The sequence below is a fragment of the Anopheles gambiae genome, chromosome 2 (assembly GCF_943734735.2).
Source record: "Anopheles gambiae chromosome 2, idAnoGambNW_F1_1, whole genome shotgun sequence".
Lineage (NCBI taxonomy): Eukaryota > Metazoa > Arthropoda > Insecta > Diptera > Culicidae > Anopheles > Anopheles gambiae.
In genome coordinates, this window is record NC_064601.1 from 93,289,731 (window position 1) to 93,304,549 (window position 14,819).

Genomic DNA, 14,819 nt, shown 5'->3' on the forward strand with positions numbered 1-14,819 from the left:
AAATGGCTGACAGTAGCCCACAATGAGCCAACCGTTCGCGCCGTGCCACCTGCCCATAATCACACTGCAAAGCGTATGCGTGTGTTTGTTTGGTGTGTTGTTGCAGTGCAAGAAGTCGAAACGTCTCGTCTCGCTGTCCGCGGAAAATTCCTACCCTTTTTTCCTTAGCCGTAGCCATAAAGTTCCGCTTTCCCAGCGATTGCTTCAACTATCGACTGTGGTAGAACGCTCCAGCACGGTCAACACAGCTGCAGTGGCTTTACACAACGACCCCCCAGTGCCAGTGCGCGACATTCAGTGGGGGGAAAAAGCAGAAAGCAAATTACTTCTGATCGGAGTCTGTCTCATCGACATCATCCCCCCGTCCATTTCATTCGTTTCGTGTGGTTTGGCTCTTCTTTGCTGCCTTGCGTCTCCGTTCGCTTTGTCATCCGCTGCTGTGTGTGCCGTGGTGTATCAGGGATGTTTATGCTTCCTGTGTTATGCTACGGCAAGCGAAAAGCAATCCGCTAAACTAGTTTGACGCTTTCCTTCTGCCAACCTCGAAACAAGAAACAAAAAAAAAGGCAAACGCTTCCGATCGTGAGCGAGTGTTTCTCCTATTGCGCGTCCGAATCCGCAAAGTGGTTCTGTGACTGAAAGGTGTACGTACGTGTGTGCGTGTTGATCACGAAAAATTGCACCAAAAACGGTGGTGGTGGTCGGGTGCTTTGGGAACGCTGTGTGGTGAGGTCAGCTTATCCGGTGGTGGCACCTGTGAAAATCGCTCAAATCGTTGCCTTCCATTTACCACAAATTACGGCCAGCCGTAGTAGCGAGCGTGTGCAAAAATTAGCAACAATTGCGCGTGGTGTGTGCAAGCAATCGTGCAGTGTTTGTGTACGTACGTGTGTGTGTGTGTGCCAGGGGCGTCGTGGGGTAACGCTGGGAAAATTTCGCACCCACGAAAGTGAAGGTGATTTTTCATGACTGGCTGCAGTTACACTGGCCCAGTGGTAGCAGCAGCAGCAGCGAGAAAGAAAGAACCACCTGCCTGTGCATAGGAAAGCGTGTGTATCCCAGCGCCGCGTGCAGCCTACTACAATCATCCCCTAAAAGCGAGCGAAAACGCACCAGGCCCCCCAAAACAAGGCCCCAACCATGGCGGACCAGGAATCGGACATGGAATATTCGTCCGACAATGATTACGAGTTTGAGGATTACTACAACTCAGGTACGTGCACGCTGGCAAAGTAATATCCATTCTAAGAGATTTTCTCCCTCCCCCCACTCCAAAGCCTCTACGATTCCACCCGCGGAGTTTGGTGCCTTTTTGCTTCCGGTTCCGGTTGACTGGGCTTTGCCGTACGAATGTCGACCAAAAAAAGAGGCTAACGAACGAGCGAACGATGATGCTCTTCGTCGCTCCATGAAGGAGGCGTGTTCTTCCCTCCATTTGCTGCGGTACCGTTCCACACCAGCACCATGCCGGATCTAGATCGCACATAGTAATGAACATCTTTTTTAGCCCCATCTTTAGAAGCATCTATTGCCGGGCAGCAGCACGACGTACAATAATGCCCTTCTTGCGCTTCTCGCGGTGCGCGATGGTTTCACTTCTTCCTCGCTTTTGCTGTTATATCGCCATATATATACGGCTCCAATATAGTAACAACCACGCCACCACACGGGGGTTGATGGTGCGCGATCGTCACGGTTGCTAGTTGCCGTCTAGGTGCACACTTCCCCTCTGTTTGTGCTGCGTGCTTGCGCGTACGTCCTGGTTTGATGCGCACTCGGAAACGTTTGGGTGATGCGCGTACCGCGGCGTTGTTATCTCACCCACCAAACCGAAAGCCTTTTTCTGCCGTGCTTCATCATCCATCATCATAATCATCATCAGCAGGTGTTGGTGGTGTGATGTACATTGCGCGGCAGAGAATCATTGAATGCGCAGCGAACTGTTCCAAACAGCGAGGCCTACTATGTTAATGGGAGTAGCCGCGCAGCAGCAGCGGTTGGTTCCGTACCGTCATACCGGCACAGGCTACTCTGACACGCTGGATGGCCCTCGGGGAGGTCAATGGCACAGCGTAGTAGTACACGGCATATTTCGGTCCAGCCGCCGGTGAATTTTAATGTTTAATGCGGCGATGATGATGATGATGCGCGCTTGGTATGAGAATGAAAAATCGCGTGTGTCGCGCTCGCTACACGTGCCCGGGGAGCAACTCTTTGGCAGTGACTGGTTCGACCCAAAGTTTCGTCGAGTCGCACCACACAGCTATTAATAGCGGAGCTGTAATAAATTCTTAATTTACATGATTTTGAAGGCCGTTTTGGAAATAATAGCGAGCAGAAACGGAAGGGGGTAAAAATACCACGGTTTCGCTGTATGAAGAGCGACGCAAGCAAATTTGCCCACCGAACAATGTGCAAAGGGGGTGTTTCGGGTTGTGTTCCCACGTTAAGGGGTTTCTTTTTGGCTTCTAATGCTAAATTAAATCGTTAAAAGCAACCTTTATGATGGGGTTTTGAAGATAAGAACGACAGAAACGCACTCGCTCCACTGCTCAAACAACCTGGAAAGTATAGAAAAGCGTCTGTTTTATGGCGACTTACTTCCTTGATGCAGGCGCAAGGTGTGTGCACGAGTTGTATAATTATTGCTCTCAAGGAAAAGTAAAATCAATCGCTGCCGTATGTGCTTTAATTCTAATTAACGATCGCTTGTAAACATTATAACGCAAAATGTACATCATTTACTGCCAGCGGCAACTAAAACTAATCTGGCTGAAGGCAGCAATGTCACGCTCACCGGTGTACAACACAGTGTGGTTGTTGACCGTGAACATTGCTAACATTGAACCTCCTTCTCCATTGGGCGAACCAGCAGCAGCACGTGGAAGCGTTTACATTTAACATTAGAACCTTCTTTGCGTATGTCAGTGGGTTTTCTTCCCTGTACAACAACGTTTTGCAGGATTTTTCAGGAGTTCTCATAGCTGTGGGACACTTCATTGACTCTTTTTTGTGTCTTCTTGTGTCAAGAACTTAATGTAATGAAAATTAGACTCCATAGCACCCCTTTTGGACAAATCTAATATGAATTTCTAAGGCGCCTGTCATATAAAGTTCACTTCCAATAGGAAAGAGTCAAGGAAGTGTCACACTACTATGAGAATCCCTGAAAAACCCTGTATGTATCTTATAAGTGTTTAAATTAAAAAAAAAGAAATAATCATTTTCAACACAAAACGCATTTCTCGTCGATTTAGCATGTAAGTCCGTGTTGTTTGTTGCTGGTTGTGCGTATGATCATGCGTTATGACCGGCAACACATCGTAAACACCGTAGTATAAAGTGTTGGTGGTTCTTTTTTGCTTCTACCCCCCCTTCTGCCTCTACTACGATAAGAACGCTTCTTGTACACACGCTCTTTTTAAGCACGAAAACGCATCATCAAGATCAAACTCGAGCGAGAGACAGAGCCCAATGCCCTACAGAACAGTCTCTCAAACAGTGGTGTGGTGGGCGCGAATGGAACGGAATCGTCGTCGTGGGGTATTTGTCCTCGCGCACGTACGTACCACAACCATGCGGTCGGTCGGTCGCCTTGTGCATGCTGTTGGTCGTGAAATCATTGAACTGCGGGAGGTCACCAGACGACGACGGGCTGATGCTGCTACACCAACGTGCGACGACAAGCGCCTGCTGCGATTACTCTTTTTGCGCTATGCTCACAGACGAGACGATGATCGACCACACATTGTATAGCGGAGTGGAAAGTGAAAGGGACAGATGCTTCCAAAAGAGAGACAGACTGCTGACACGCAAATGCCGGGTCCAAACTCTTTTCGCGCACGGTGTGGTGCTGCTGCGTGCGTGACGTCGCCAGTGCACAATGGGCAGTTTAGAACAAATTGCGGGATAAAATTATTTTTGCAGAAATTGTTAGTTTTTATCGTTTGTAGTAAAGTATTATGATAGTAAATAACATTTTATTTGTAGTTCGCATCCATACCACCAGGTGGCGCTACATAAAATAGTGTTTTAAGGGATCTTTGCTTAGCTTTATTAATGTTGTGTGTTTTTTTTCTTGTATTATTTGTTGCTAATAGTATAAACCATTTTAAAATATACTGTAATGTTCCATAATGAAGATTAAATAAATAATAATAATAATATTATATAAACAAAACATAATAATTTTGAATAAGATAATTTTTTCTGCTTTGTATAGGACAATTGTAGCTAATTCTCGTCACTTTTACTCACAGGTAGTACAAATATTAAAAATTTACATACACAACTTAGGTGGATGCTATTACAAGCTCCTGACGTCTAGTTCACTTTTCTAAAGACATGAATAAAGGCATTTAAATAATTAGATAGAGCAGGTGCATTGAAATAAAGTACTTCCCAAATTCGTAATGAAAAGCAGCACATATTGTTTGTCTTTGAATATTCATCCAATACCTTTCCAAGTCCTGTACTGCCTTCAGAAGGGGTAATAAAATTAAAAATCCTTCCTGGTTTTACAACTATCTGAAAAAATCAAAATTGCACGATAGCTACAAACTAAGTATTTACTTCATTTGTAAAGTTAAACCCTGTCTTTGTTTTAGTGCGTGTAGCTACTGATATTGAACTGGTTAACGAATCAGAAGAATACAGCTCATTATACAAAATGTCCTTCTGGATGCATTTTCTTTCTTGCAAAATATTCTTTGTAGCATCTCCCCTCTATCCTTATATTTAGTTTGTCATGAGTTTTGGGAGTTTCTTCTCCCAAAACGCCAATAGATGCTACTGCATTCATAACGTTTTCCTGTTATGCGTATAATTTAAGAATTACTTTTCTTATATCCTTCTATAATCTGCAGTAGGACCAAAAGGTATTTGGTTCTGATTTGCTTCATTATATTTAATGATAAAGTTAGGTTAGAATAGAAATTTACATATAAGATAAGTACATGAGCTGAAACTAAGATACACAGCTTCGTAATTCAAATGAAAGTTGATCAAAAGCACGTAGAATATATTTTTGTAGAATACACGAAATACGCTACACTAGGCACCTATGGAGCCGCCTAGTTACGCATGTGTCTGTTTTTAGAAAAAGTTGATGTGAAAAAACTTCAATAAAATTCGCGTTCGCAAACTTTCGCAGAATATTTCTTCACAGATTGATAGTATATATATTATACTATGATGTGACATATATGAGACAACGCCACTCTACGCCACTTTTATAATGGCATCAAGTCAAAAATTAAAATTATGAAAATTTTCAGGAGGTTTCTTCAGTTATTATCGTATATTTTTGCATAAAATTAATTTAGCTCAAAATTTTTCTTGTGTTTATAAAGCTGACTAAATATCCTTTAGAAAATGTCTAAATTTATCAAAATCGGTTCATATTTGAAAAAGTTACAAAGGTTTTAAGTTTTCCAAAAAAGTGAAGATTTTTCTGCGTTTTTTTAACAAATCTCGACTTTGAAAGGTGTTTTCTAGAGAACTAGAACAGATAAAGAGCTCATATTTGCTATTTTTCTTAGTTTAACCCTTAGTATTAAAACCTATAATTTGGAATTGCGCTATTACAAAGTTGATTTTTTGAATTTCATCCCGGCAAATGCCCATTGTGCAGTGGAGTGGACGCCTCTCTTTTTGGAGGGAATACTTGCTTTGGGGTAGGGGGTCATTAGTAGTGGGCTCGCCGAAAAAACCTAGACCTTGTCAAGGTGAACGCGCGAAACAACTCTTCTTCTTGTCCCCCAAAAGGGGAGGCTTGGTTGTTTTTTTTTGGCGATTCGCGGCTTTTGGACCCATAAAAGAGCGACGGCAGTTCTTTGTCTCTTTTTGCGGCTTGCTTTCGTTGATTGAAGCGAGACAAACCCTTGGACCAAGGAGCAAGGAGATTGCAGGCATACTGAAGATGCACACGCACTTCTGTCAAGGTCTTATGCGTTTTTGTCCATCGAGAGAAAGAGCAGTGAAAGTTGAATGGATTCACTGTACCGTTATCGTTGTTGTTGATGATTTTCTTTTGGTTGGATTAGATACATGCCTGGTAAGATAAGACACCAAGCTGTGCTGAATATAATGTATAGATAAAAAGAACGAATTATCTGTGCGTTTAATCCATATAAAATCTTGTTTGAGATAAGAAACTAATACAACGAAGACTAGAGCCTTATATATAGAACCATCTAAAAGCTCTTTTTCTTGCTATATTTCTGTATTATTAACAAAAAATGAAACATGAACTCCAAATCAAACCGATGATTTCGACGTTCATCTCGAATACTCTCGAACAGTCAGACCGTTCGGGGACGAAATTTTCCACCGAGTCAAGAAACGTATAGAAATGCAATTACGCCCGAATACTATTTATGGCTTCGCAAAGAATTAGGTACCACCAACACCTTTTTGTACCAAGTTTCTATCTGCAAAACATTTCTCATTAACTCGCGTCGCAATTCGATGGAACATGCCGATGCTCTCTCTGTCCTTCTCGAAAGCAAGAACAGCCCCCCTCCCACCTGTTTCTTTTAATACATAAATAAGTCTTCGATAACAGTAACACGATAACCGAATTCAGCATGACCCCAGTAAAATCCTTTGGTGGGGTGTTTCAGAGACGTTTCTAGCTGATGATTGGTTTATGTTTGTGTTGCTTGAAACCCCGTTGGAAACAGGGTTGAAGTACGTGGGAGTAGCAGAGATTTTCTGCACCACAAATTTCCACTGAAAATGGTTTATTACGGGGGGAATTTTTATACTCAAGCTCAATCATTCCATCGTACAAAGTTTGAAGCTGAAGACGTATAAAAAAACGACCGATTTTTGCGAATTTTCTCCTTCCCATCGCACGGCCACCTGCAAACCGGTCCACACCTTGGCCGGCCTCGGGATGTCGCAGCAAAGGTCAAGGGGGCGCTCGCACGAGAGGACTGTTTTTTTGTATGAGGTGAGTTGGAAATGGCTTAGTTTTAAATTTCGTCCAGCTACCAAGAAAGTATCCAATGATCGAACTAAAATGACCAAATGAAAAAGAGCACTACTTTTCTTGCAACGCTCATCATCGCTTTATCAAATTCAGCTTTGGGTTGGGTTGTGGAGGTCACTCCCATGTGTGTGTGTGTGTGTGGGGGGTTACCGCATTGGAACCGGCCACCACCATAACGCGTCAAGAAGTTTCGGAAGCCGCACAAATTCACACTCTCCCCTCATAAAGACGGTTGGTGTGTGTGCTGGTGCTGTACACAACCGTTCTCACCACAAATGGGCAAACTGCAGCAGCACAGCGGACATTCCTTCGGCAGTCGAAAGAACTGCGGGGCCGCCGCCTACTGCGACTGGCTGCGGTTGTGTGTTCAGGTCTCTCAAAGTGTTGTCAAGGCGGTGGTGGGGTACACGTACACACACCACAACACATGTCACATAATTTATGATGCTTTTCCCAGTCCCGGATCTTTCTAAAGCCTCCTAAGCAAAGCTTCTGACTTTGACCAGTGCGCTACACTACTGCGATATAAATATAGCGCGGGACGTTACGTGTGGCACATTACGCGACATTACCAGCATACACACACAAACGCAGAGTGTGTGCGCCAATCGGGCGGAGGAAGCTTTTGTAGCAAATGGCAATCAATTTCTAAGCCTTTTGCCTTTTCTCTCTCAGGGCTCTCATACTTCTACTACTACTCCACCACCCATTGAAAGGATGACATTCTCTACTTGTGTGTTCCAAGGCCACAAAAAAAAAGGGTTGGGTACTGCCCGTACTTTCTTTGTCCAGCACTGTTGTCTATAAAAATAAATAACGCCACGCTCCTACTCTACTAGCGCGAACATTAGAATCCAATAGGATAGAGAAGAGGACAAAATCCGATTACCTACCCGCTCCACCAGAAAGGTCAAAATCATCAAAGCTCTCTTGCGCAATACGCAAATTACGCAAACAGTGCACAACATGTAACAGTCGTACCGCTCTTCCTTCTGCATTGCCGCCCTGCTTGCTTATCAGGTAAACACGATCGGCTTGCCCGCCATCCCTTTATTGGTTGGGTCCGATTAAATGGTTTACATTTTTCCGCAAATTGGGTCTTCCGAAGCTCCCACTACTACTACTATTCGGAGGCCGCGCAAGGTCAACACAAATCATTCATCAATCATAATACTGCAGCAGCCTTACTGCAAATAATCGTCTTTGCCCTAGATTCTGCTCCAATATCTGCAAGCGGCAAACTTCCATTTGCCAACTGCACAAACACACACACACACACACACACACACACACACACACACACACACACACACACACACACACACACACACACACACACACACACACACACACACACACACACACACACACACACACACACACACACACACACACACACGCTTGCTTAGAGGATCCGGTAATCCCCGGTAAGCGTTTCTTTTGGCGCTGTGGACAACGAACGACGTTGCTTCCCACTCCCCTCGTTTAACTGGTTTTTTTTGCGATTTTTCGATTATGAAATCATAGTTTCTTGTCCACCTTCAGACTTATAAACCGGACGCGCATTTCGCATTCGTGGCGACGGGGCGAAATCGATATTCTTTCCAATGGGTCAATCATCCTTCGTTGTTGATTAGAAACTCATCTTGACAAGCGCGACACACGCGGGGGCAAGGAGAGCTCCATTTCACGACACATTACGAGCAGAGATAATCGGTTTTTTCTTCTTCTAACATTCAAACTGAGCTATCGAAAATGTTGCTCATTTCTGGTTTTGTAAGGGATATTTAGCAATATGGCCCGTTGTGGCATTGAAAAAATGGAAAGAAGTAGGTAAAACGCTGTTTCTAATCGTTATTCACATGATTGAGCAAACTTCAGCAGAGTTATGGCCGAACCTGTTCCTCTCTAATCGCAAAGGCTGGATGTTGATTGAATAGTCTAATCACTAACAGCACGGTTCATAACCACACTCGTTCTGAGTTCATATCTCGTCCGGACTTCTGTCGTCAATCTTTTTAAATGTTATGATTGGTTTTTTTCTGACTTCTGTGTTATCAGCGTATGAAACATCTTCGCTAGGCGGCACTCTTTTCGAATCCCCAAATACTACACGTACATAAAAATACAATCAAAAATGATTGTTTTCATTTTTCGGAAAGTCTCACTCGCACCACTCGCATATCATATTAGTGATGGGAAAAATGAATATCAGAAGGGATTCGAATCTTCGAATCCCAATCCTGGATGCGATTCGAATCTTTGAATCGTTTTATTCCAGTTTGCAGCGGGGGGGGGGGGGGGGGAGAGGGGGTGGAATTAGTATCAGCTGGAATAAGAGGTCATTCTGTTTTACTCCAAATTATTTAACTTTGCAGTACTTACATCATAATTAGTACAGGTCCCCCCGAGATACGCGGACCTTTATTCAATATCAAATCAAATTATTTATTTAGTGACTATAACTTCTCATTAAACGAACATTTGCTACATTTTGACTGAAAACTGCGTGATGCGACTTCCGAAATTAGAGATGCGTGGTTTCTCTCGACCCTCATTAATAGCGTATCTCGGGGACAGCCTCGAATCCAAATCGCAATCAGAATCCCAATCAGAATCCCAAATGAATCCCAATCCCAAACCGAATCGCAATCCCAATCCCAATCAGTATCCCAATCGAATCCCAAACGAATCCCAATCCCAATTGAATCGCAATCAAATCCCAATTCGCAAAGGCATCTTTTATGGCTTCAAATCCCACAAACGGGATCCGATCCGATCGAATCTTTCTAGGGATTGAATCTTCGAATCTTCCGAATCCTGAATCTTCCAACACTATATCATATCATGTCGTTTTATTTTATTTTTTTATCTAATTCCTTTCCTTTTCTTCCCACCTCCAGGCGAAGATTGTGACATCGAGCAGATCGACCCGAAGCGCACCGATCCGGAGTACTTCGTGTACGAGTGTCTGAACGTGGAGGAGGTCGAGAAGCTGCTGAACGAGTCGGTGGAGAAGCTGAGCACGCAGCTACAGATAACGCCCTCGCTCGCCAAGGTGCTGCTGCACGAGACGCGCTGGAACACGGCGGAAGTGATCGAGCGGTACCGGAACAACGCCTCCAATCTGCTGGTCAGCGCACGCATCAAAGCGGCCGCCCCGCCGTCAGTACCAGCGGCAACATCGTCCGCACCCCAACAGTCATCACCCGTCCCATCCACGTCCTCGGCGGCGGCTGTGGCAACGGCAGCAGTTAGCTCTTCCAGCAGTAGTAGTAGTAGTAGCACTGCCACCTGCTCGTTCCTTGCATCCGTCCCCAGCTGCTCGGTCAATTCTGCCATCCCGGGCACAAGCAGCAGCAGCAGCAGTAGTAGTAAAGCTCATCCGATCTCCTCCACCACCGCCACGACGGCCTGCTGCTACCGCACGCAGCTCTGTCCGGTGTGCGTGACGGTGCAATCGACCGACAAGTTCCATGCGCTTGCCTGCCAGCACTCCTTCTGCCGCGACTGCTGGGCGATGCACTTCGAGATCCAGATCGGGCAGGGCATCTCGACGCAGATCGAGTGCATGGAGCAGCGGTGTGACGTGCGCGTGCCGGAGGATCTCGTGCTGACGCTGCTGAACCGGCCGATGCTGCGCGACAAGTACCAGCAGTTTACGTTCGCGGACTACGTCAAGTCCCATCCAGAGCTGCGCTTCTGTCCCGGTCCCAACTGCCAGGTAAAGCGGATGGCTTTCGATGCTTTTGCTCACCAATTAACAATGTTTCCCCCCCCCCCCTCCGCTTTTTAGACAATTATACGCAGCCAGGACATTAGCCCGAAGAAGGCCGTCTGCCGCATGTGCAAGACGGCGTTCTGTTTCCGGTGCGGTACCGACTATCACGCCCCAACCGACTGCCAGATCATCCGCAAATGGTTAACGAAGTGTGCGGACGATAGCGAAACGGCCAACTACATCAGCGCGCACACGAAGGACTGCCCCAAGTGTCACATCTGCATCGAGAAGAATGGGGGCTGCAATCATATGCAGTGCTTTAACTGCAAGCACGACTTCTGCTGGATGTGTCTCGGGGACTGGAAGGCGCACGGGTCCGAGTACTACGAGTGTTCGCGCTACAAGGAAAACCCCAACATTGCGCACGAATCGGTACACGCGCAGGTAGGCAATGAGAATGTATGCACCTTGTACTTACGCCCTTTAAAAACGATTCTTGCGTATGCTAATAATGTCCCGCTGCTCTTCTTGCTGGTTGGTTGCTTCGGTTGTACTTGCAGGCCCGGGAAGCGCTCAAGAAGTACCTGCACTACTACGAGCGGTGGGAAAACCACTCCAAGTCGCTGCAGCTCGAGCAGCAGACGCTCGACCGGATGCGGGCCCGCATCAACGAGAAGGTAATGAAGGGCCTCGGCACCTGGATCGACTGGCAGCATCTGTTCGATGCGGCCACGCTGCTCGCCAAGTGTCGGTACACGCTGCAGTACACCTACCCGTACGCGTACTACATGGAGTCGCGCAAGGAGCTGTTCGAGTATCAGCAGGTAACGTGCGCGCGCGTGTGGTGTTGTTGTTATCAGTCAGGTATAAACAAGAAAGTATCATTAAAAAAACGACGCTCTCTCTCTCTCTCTCTCTCTTTTAGGCTCAACTGGAGGCGGAAATTGAGAACCTTTCCTGGAAGGTGGAACGGGCGGAAACGACCGACCGTGGCGAGCTGGAGAACCAGATGGATATTGCGGAAAAGCGGCGCACCACGCTGCTGAAGGATTTCTTCCCCACGGAGGCGTAAAAGGCGAACTCCTCCTCCTCCTCTTTCCCATTCGTTTCGCCCAGCTTAATTCTTAATTCTTCCACCACCGAACCGAGCGACGAGAGGGTGCACAGCGACGCGCGCGGGTAAAAGTAATTACAATTATACTATTTTTTTCTAAGTAACTCAACAAGCTACGGATTAATTATAAACAGAAAAAAAACTGCTACAATATTACTACTGCTCGATAACTGTAGTAGCGATGTGTACATTTAGCGTGTAAGGGACGCGGAACAAATCAAACCACCTCTCTCCCCCCTTCCTCTACGAGCGAGTTCCTTTTTGGGTGGGGGTTGGTTGTAACGCGTGATGATGAGGAGCAGGGAATTGAACATAAGCGCCCGTAAAGACAGATGGCGCCCGCATAAAGAAGCTACTATCAGATAGAGAGGGAGGCAAAGCACACACACGCACACACACACGAGTTCTTCAATATGAGTGTGTGCGTGTGTTTGTAGGAGTGACAGTAGAAAAGCGTAACTAATTAGTATTTAGTACTATACTACATCGGCTAAGCGTCGGTTAGGGTACAACGTTGTAGAGAATGGGGTAAGAACAGCAACATACAAACGAAAAATCGTTGACAGGAGGGAAACATCATCTTAGAGAAGCGAAAGTAAGCGAAATATTAGCAATACGTGAAGCAATCCGTTGCAGCAATCGTGTACTGTCCCCGGGGACGGTCGAGATCTCTCTCTCTTTTCTCAAGAGGGCACACGCACGACGAAATACGAAAAGACAACAATTATGTGTGCGTGTGTTTCTGTTACTCTTTTTTACAGGATTACTGTTTACCAGGCTTTTAAAATCTGCGCCTTGTCGAATAATATCGTACAACACACGCACACAAACACATCGATGCTATACTCCACCAAATAGCAGAGCACAGGCTGCGACTAACTAAACTGATTATCTCTCGTACTCCTCCTCTTTCTCTGTGACACACCGACGATTAGTAGTATGCAATGAGCTAGTTTGATATAGTATACGGGAAGGAAACGTTAAAGCGGAGACCTAAACTTAGCTACAACGCCAACCCCAGCAGCAGCAGCAGCAGCAAACAAATCTTAGTAAATGACCTCACACATGCCTCTGCCAGAGTGTGTGTGTGTGTGTGTGTTTGTGCTCTATCGTCCAGAGAGAAATCACTACACAAAACTTACCCCTGTAGATAGAAGATGACTATATTATTATACAGTACACGTAAAAGCAAAGCCACTAATAGCGCATATGATAATTGCTGCTACGCGTGCAAAAAACGAACACATTTTCTAATTAGAAAAAAGACGCATCGGCTGACGACACACGACTGTCGCCCCCGTGGCCGGAATGGTTTCGGGGACGATATCGGGGGCAACATCGAGGAAAACGAATCGAATGCGAAGAACGCAAACAACGGTAATATGTGTCGCCAATGCCGTGTCGTCACAATGGAAACAATGGAAATGTGAAGTATGAAAAGCATAAAACAAAGTGCAGAAAACACACGGGGAATGTAGAATATCATTTGATGGTTAATATGATGACATCTCTGCTCTCGGAATGATTATACTAACGTTTGCATTAAAAAAAATGGACTTTTTTCGGTAGACTGTAGGTAAAAAAACTAAGCGAGATAATTTCCGGAATTTTCGCCATGGCGTGTAAGACATATTTGAAGATCTACCTTCAATTTTTAACCATTCCTCTTTTCAGTTTTCGCGACAAAGCTTGTTGGAGTAGAGAGCTTTTGCATCATATGTTGGTGCAGGAAATGTCAATGGGACGCAGCTCGTATTTCCAGAAATATGTATCTTATCGTATTTTCTATTTTTGTCCGCCTTACGGTTAAACAATATTCTTAATCTACACACCTTAACCTAACCCTAATCTGACAAAACACAAATTAACACAGTGCCTGTACTAGGAAGGAGAAAAGGATGAAGATTGAATAGAATGCAAGGATAGGGAACGGAAGAAGGTCAAGGAACAATTGAAGTCAAATAAATGGTACAGGCTGTTGAAGCGACGAAGAGAGACAAGCAAAGGATTGTTTGAGCCATACTGAGTTCGCCTTGGAAGAATGGAAGCTAGGAATGGACGAGAATGGAGGGAACGGGAAGGGACATACATGGGAATGCGGGATAAGAGGAAAGGCACATCAATGTCACCGAGAAGCAGTCCTGCGATAAAAATAGCCCGAGCGCGACCACGTCTGCGATTCAAGGCCCAGCATACGACATCTGACCGCATATGAAGGTAACTGGGCAGTGCGACCAACGGGAATCGCCTAAAGACGATTCTGGTGAAGCAGGGCTGAACTTCGGTTCGGTTTTTGCCGTCCAGACTTGGGCAGAAGGGTTCCAGACAACACAGCCATATTCTAGAATAGGGCGCACTAGAGCACAGAATGATCGTTTTAAACAAATTGGATCAGTTATTCATTCATTATTGGATCAGAAGGAGTTAAGGAAATAGTTAAAATGTAGAGGTTGACGGGAACGGGAGAAGGAAATGATAGAATATGTATTGGTGCACAAATCAAGACAATTATCTGAACACCAGCATGACAGAGAGTCGGGAACAGATTGAAGAGGTTAGAACAATCACTGAGATCCGAAACGGATCCGAATTTTTAAGATCATCAGCGTAGAAGGGAGAATAGTGGAAACATCATTTGTAAACAGAAGAAACTGGAAGGGACTAAGGACACTACACGGGGGGACCCGCCCTGAAGTGCTGGGGAAGGATGGCGACCGGCAGAGGAGTCGATTGAAACAGATCAGAGCGCCTGCCTTCCCATAAGAAAGGACGCAATCCATTTTATAAGGATCATCGCCGACAGGCAGTTTACGCTAGCAGAACACTATAAGGCACTGTATCGAAAGCTGCTTTAAAATCGGTGTACACCGCATCAAGCTGTGAACCACGATCCAAACATTCTGTGGTGGACGATACAAACTAGTGATGGGTAAAGTTGGCAAAAATCCGGAGTCGACTCCGATCCGATTCCGATAAATTCGGAATCGACT

The 14,819-nt window shown here is 45.4% G+C and overlaps 1 protein-coding gene across 2 annotated transcripts; it reads left to right on the forward strand.

The window, feature by feature from the left end:
- Positions 1-38: 38 nt before the first annotated feature.
- Positions 39-13,295, forward strand: LOC1276650 (potential E3 ubiquitin-protein ligase ariadne-2). Of its 2 annotated transcripts, none has more exons than XM_061645471.1 (5): positions 39-1,213; positions 9,898-10,718; positions 10,791-11,174; positions 11,276-11,539; positions 11,641-13,295. In XM_061645471.1, the coding sequence occupies exons 1-5, from the start codon at positions 1,141-1,143 to the stop codon at positions 11,785-11,787; spliced, it is 1,689 nt and encodes a 562-aa protein (XP_061501455.1). In that variant the 5' UTR covers positions 39-1,140; the 3' UTR covers positions 11,788-13,295. The 2 variants fall into 2 exon arrangements, with proteins under 2 accessions (XP_061501455.1, XP_061501456.1); XM_061645472.1 differs by having other exon boundaries at positions 10,791-11,159.
- Positions 13,296-14,819: the final 1,524 nt, after the last annotated feature.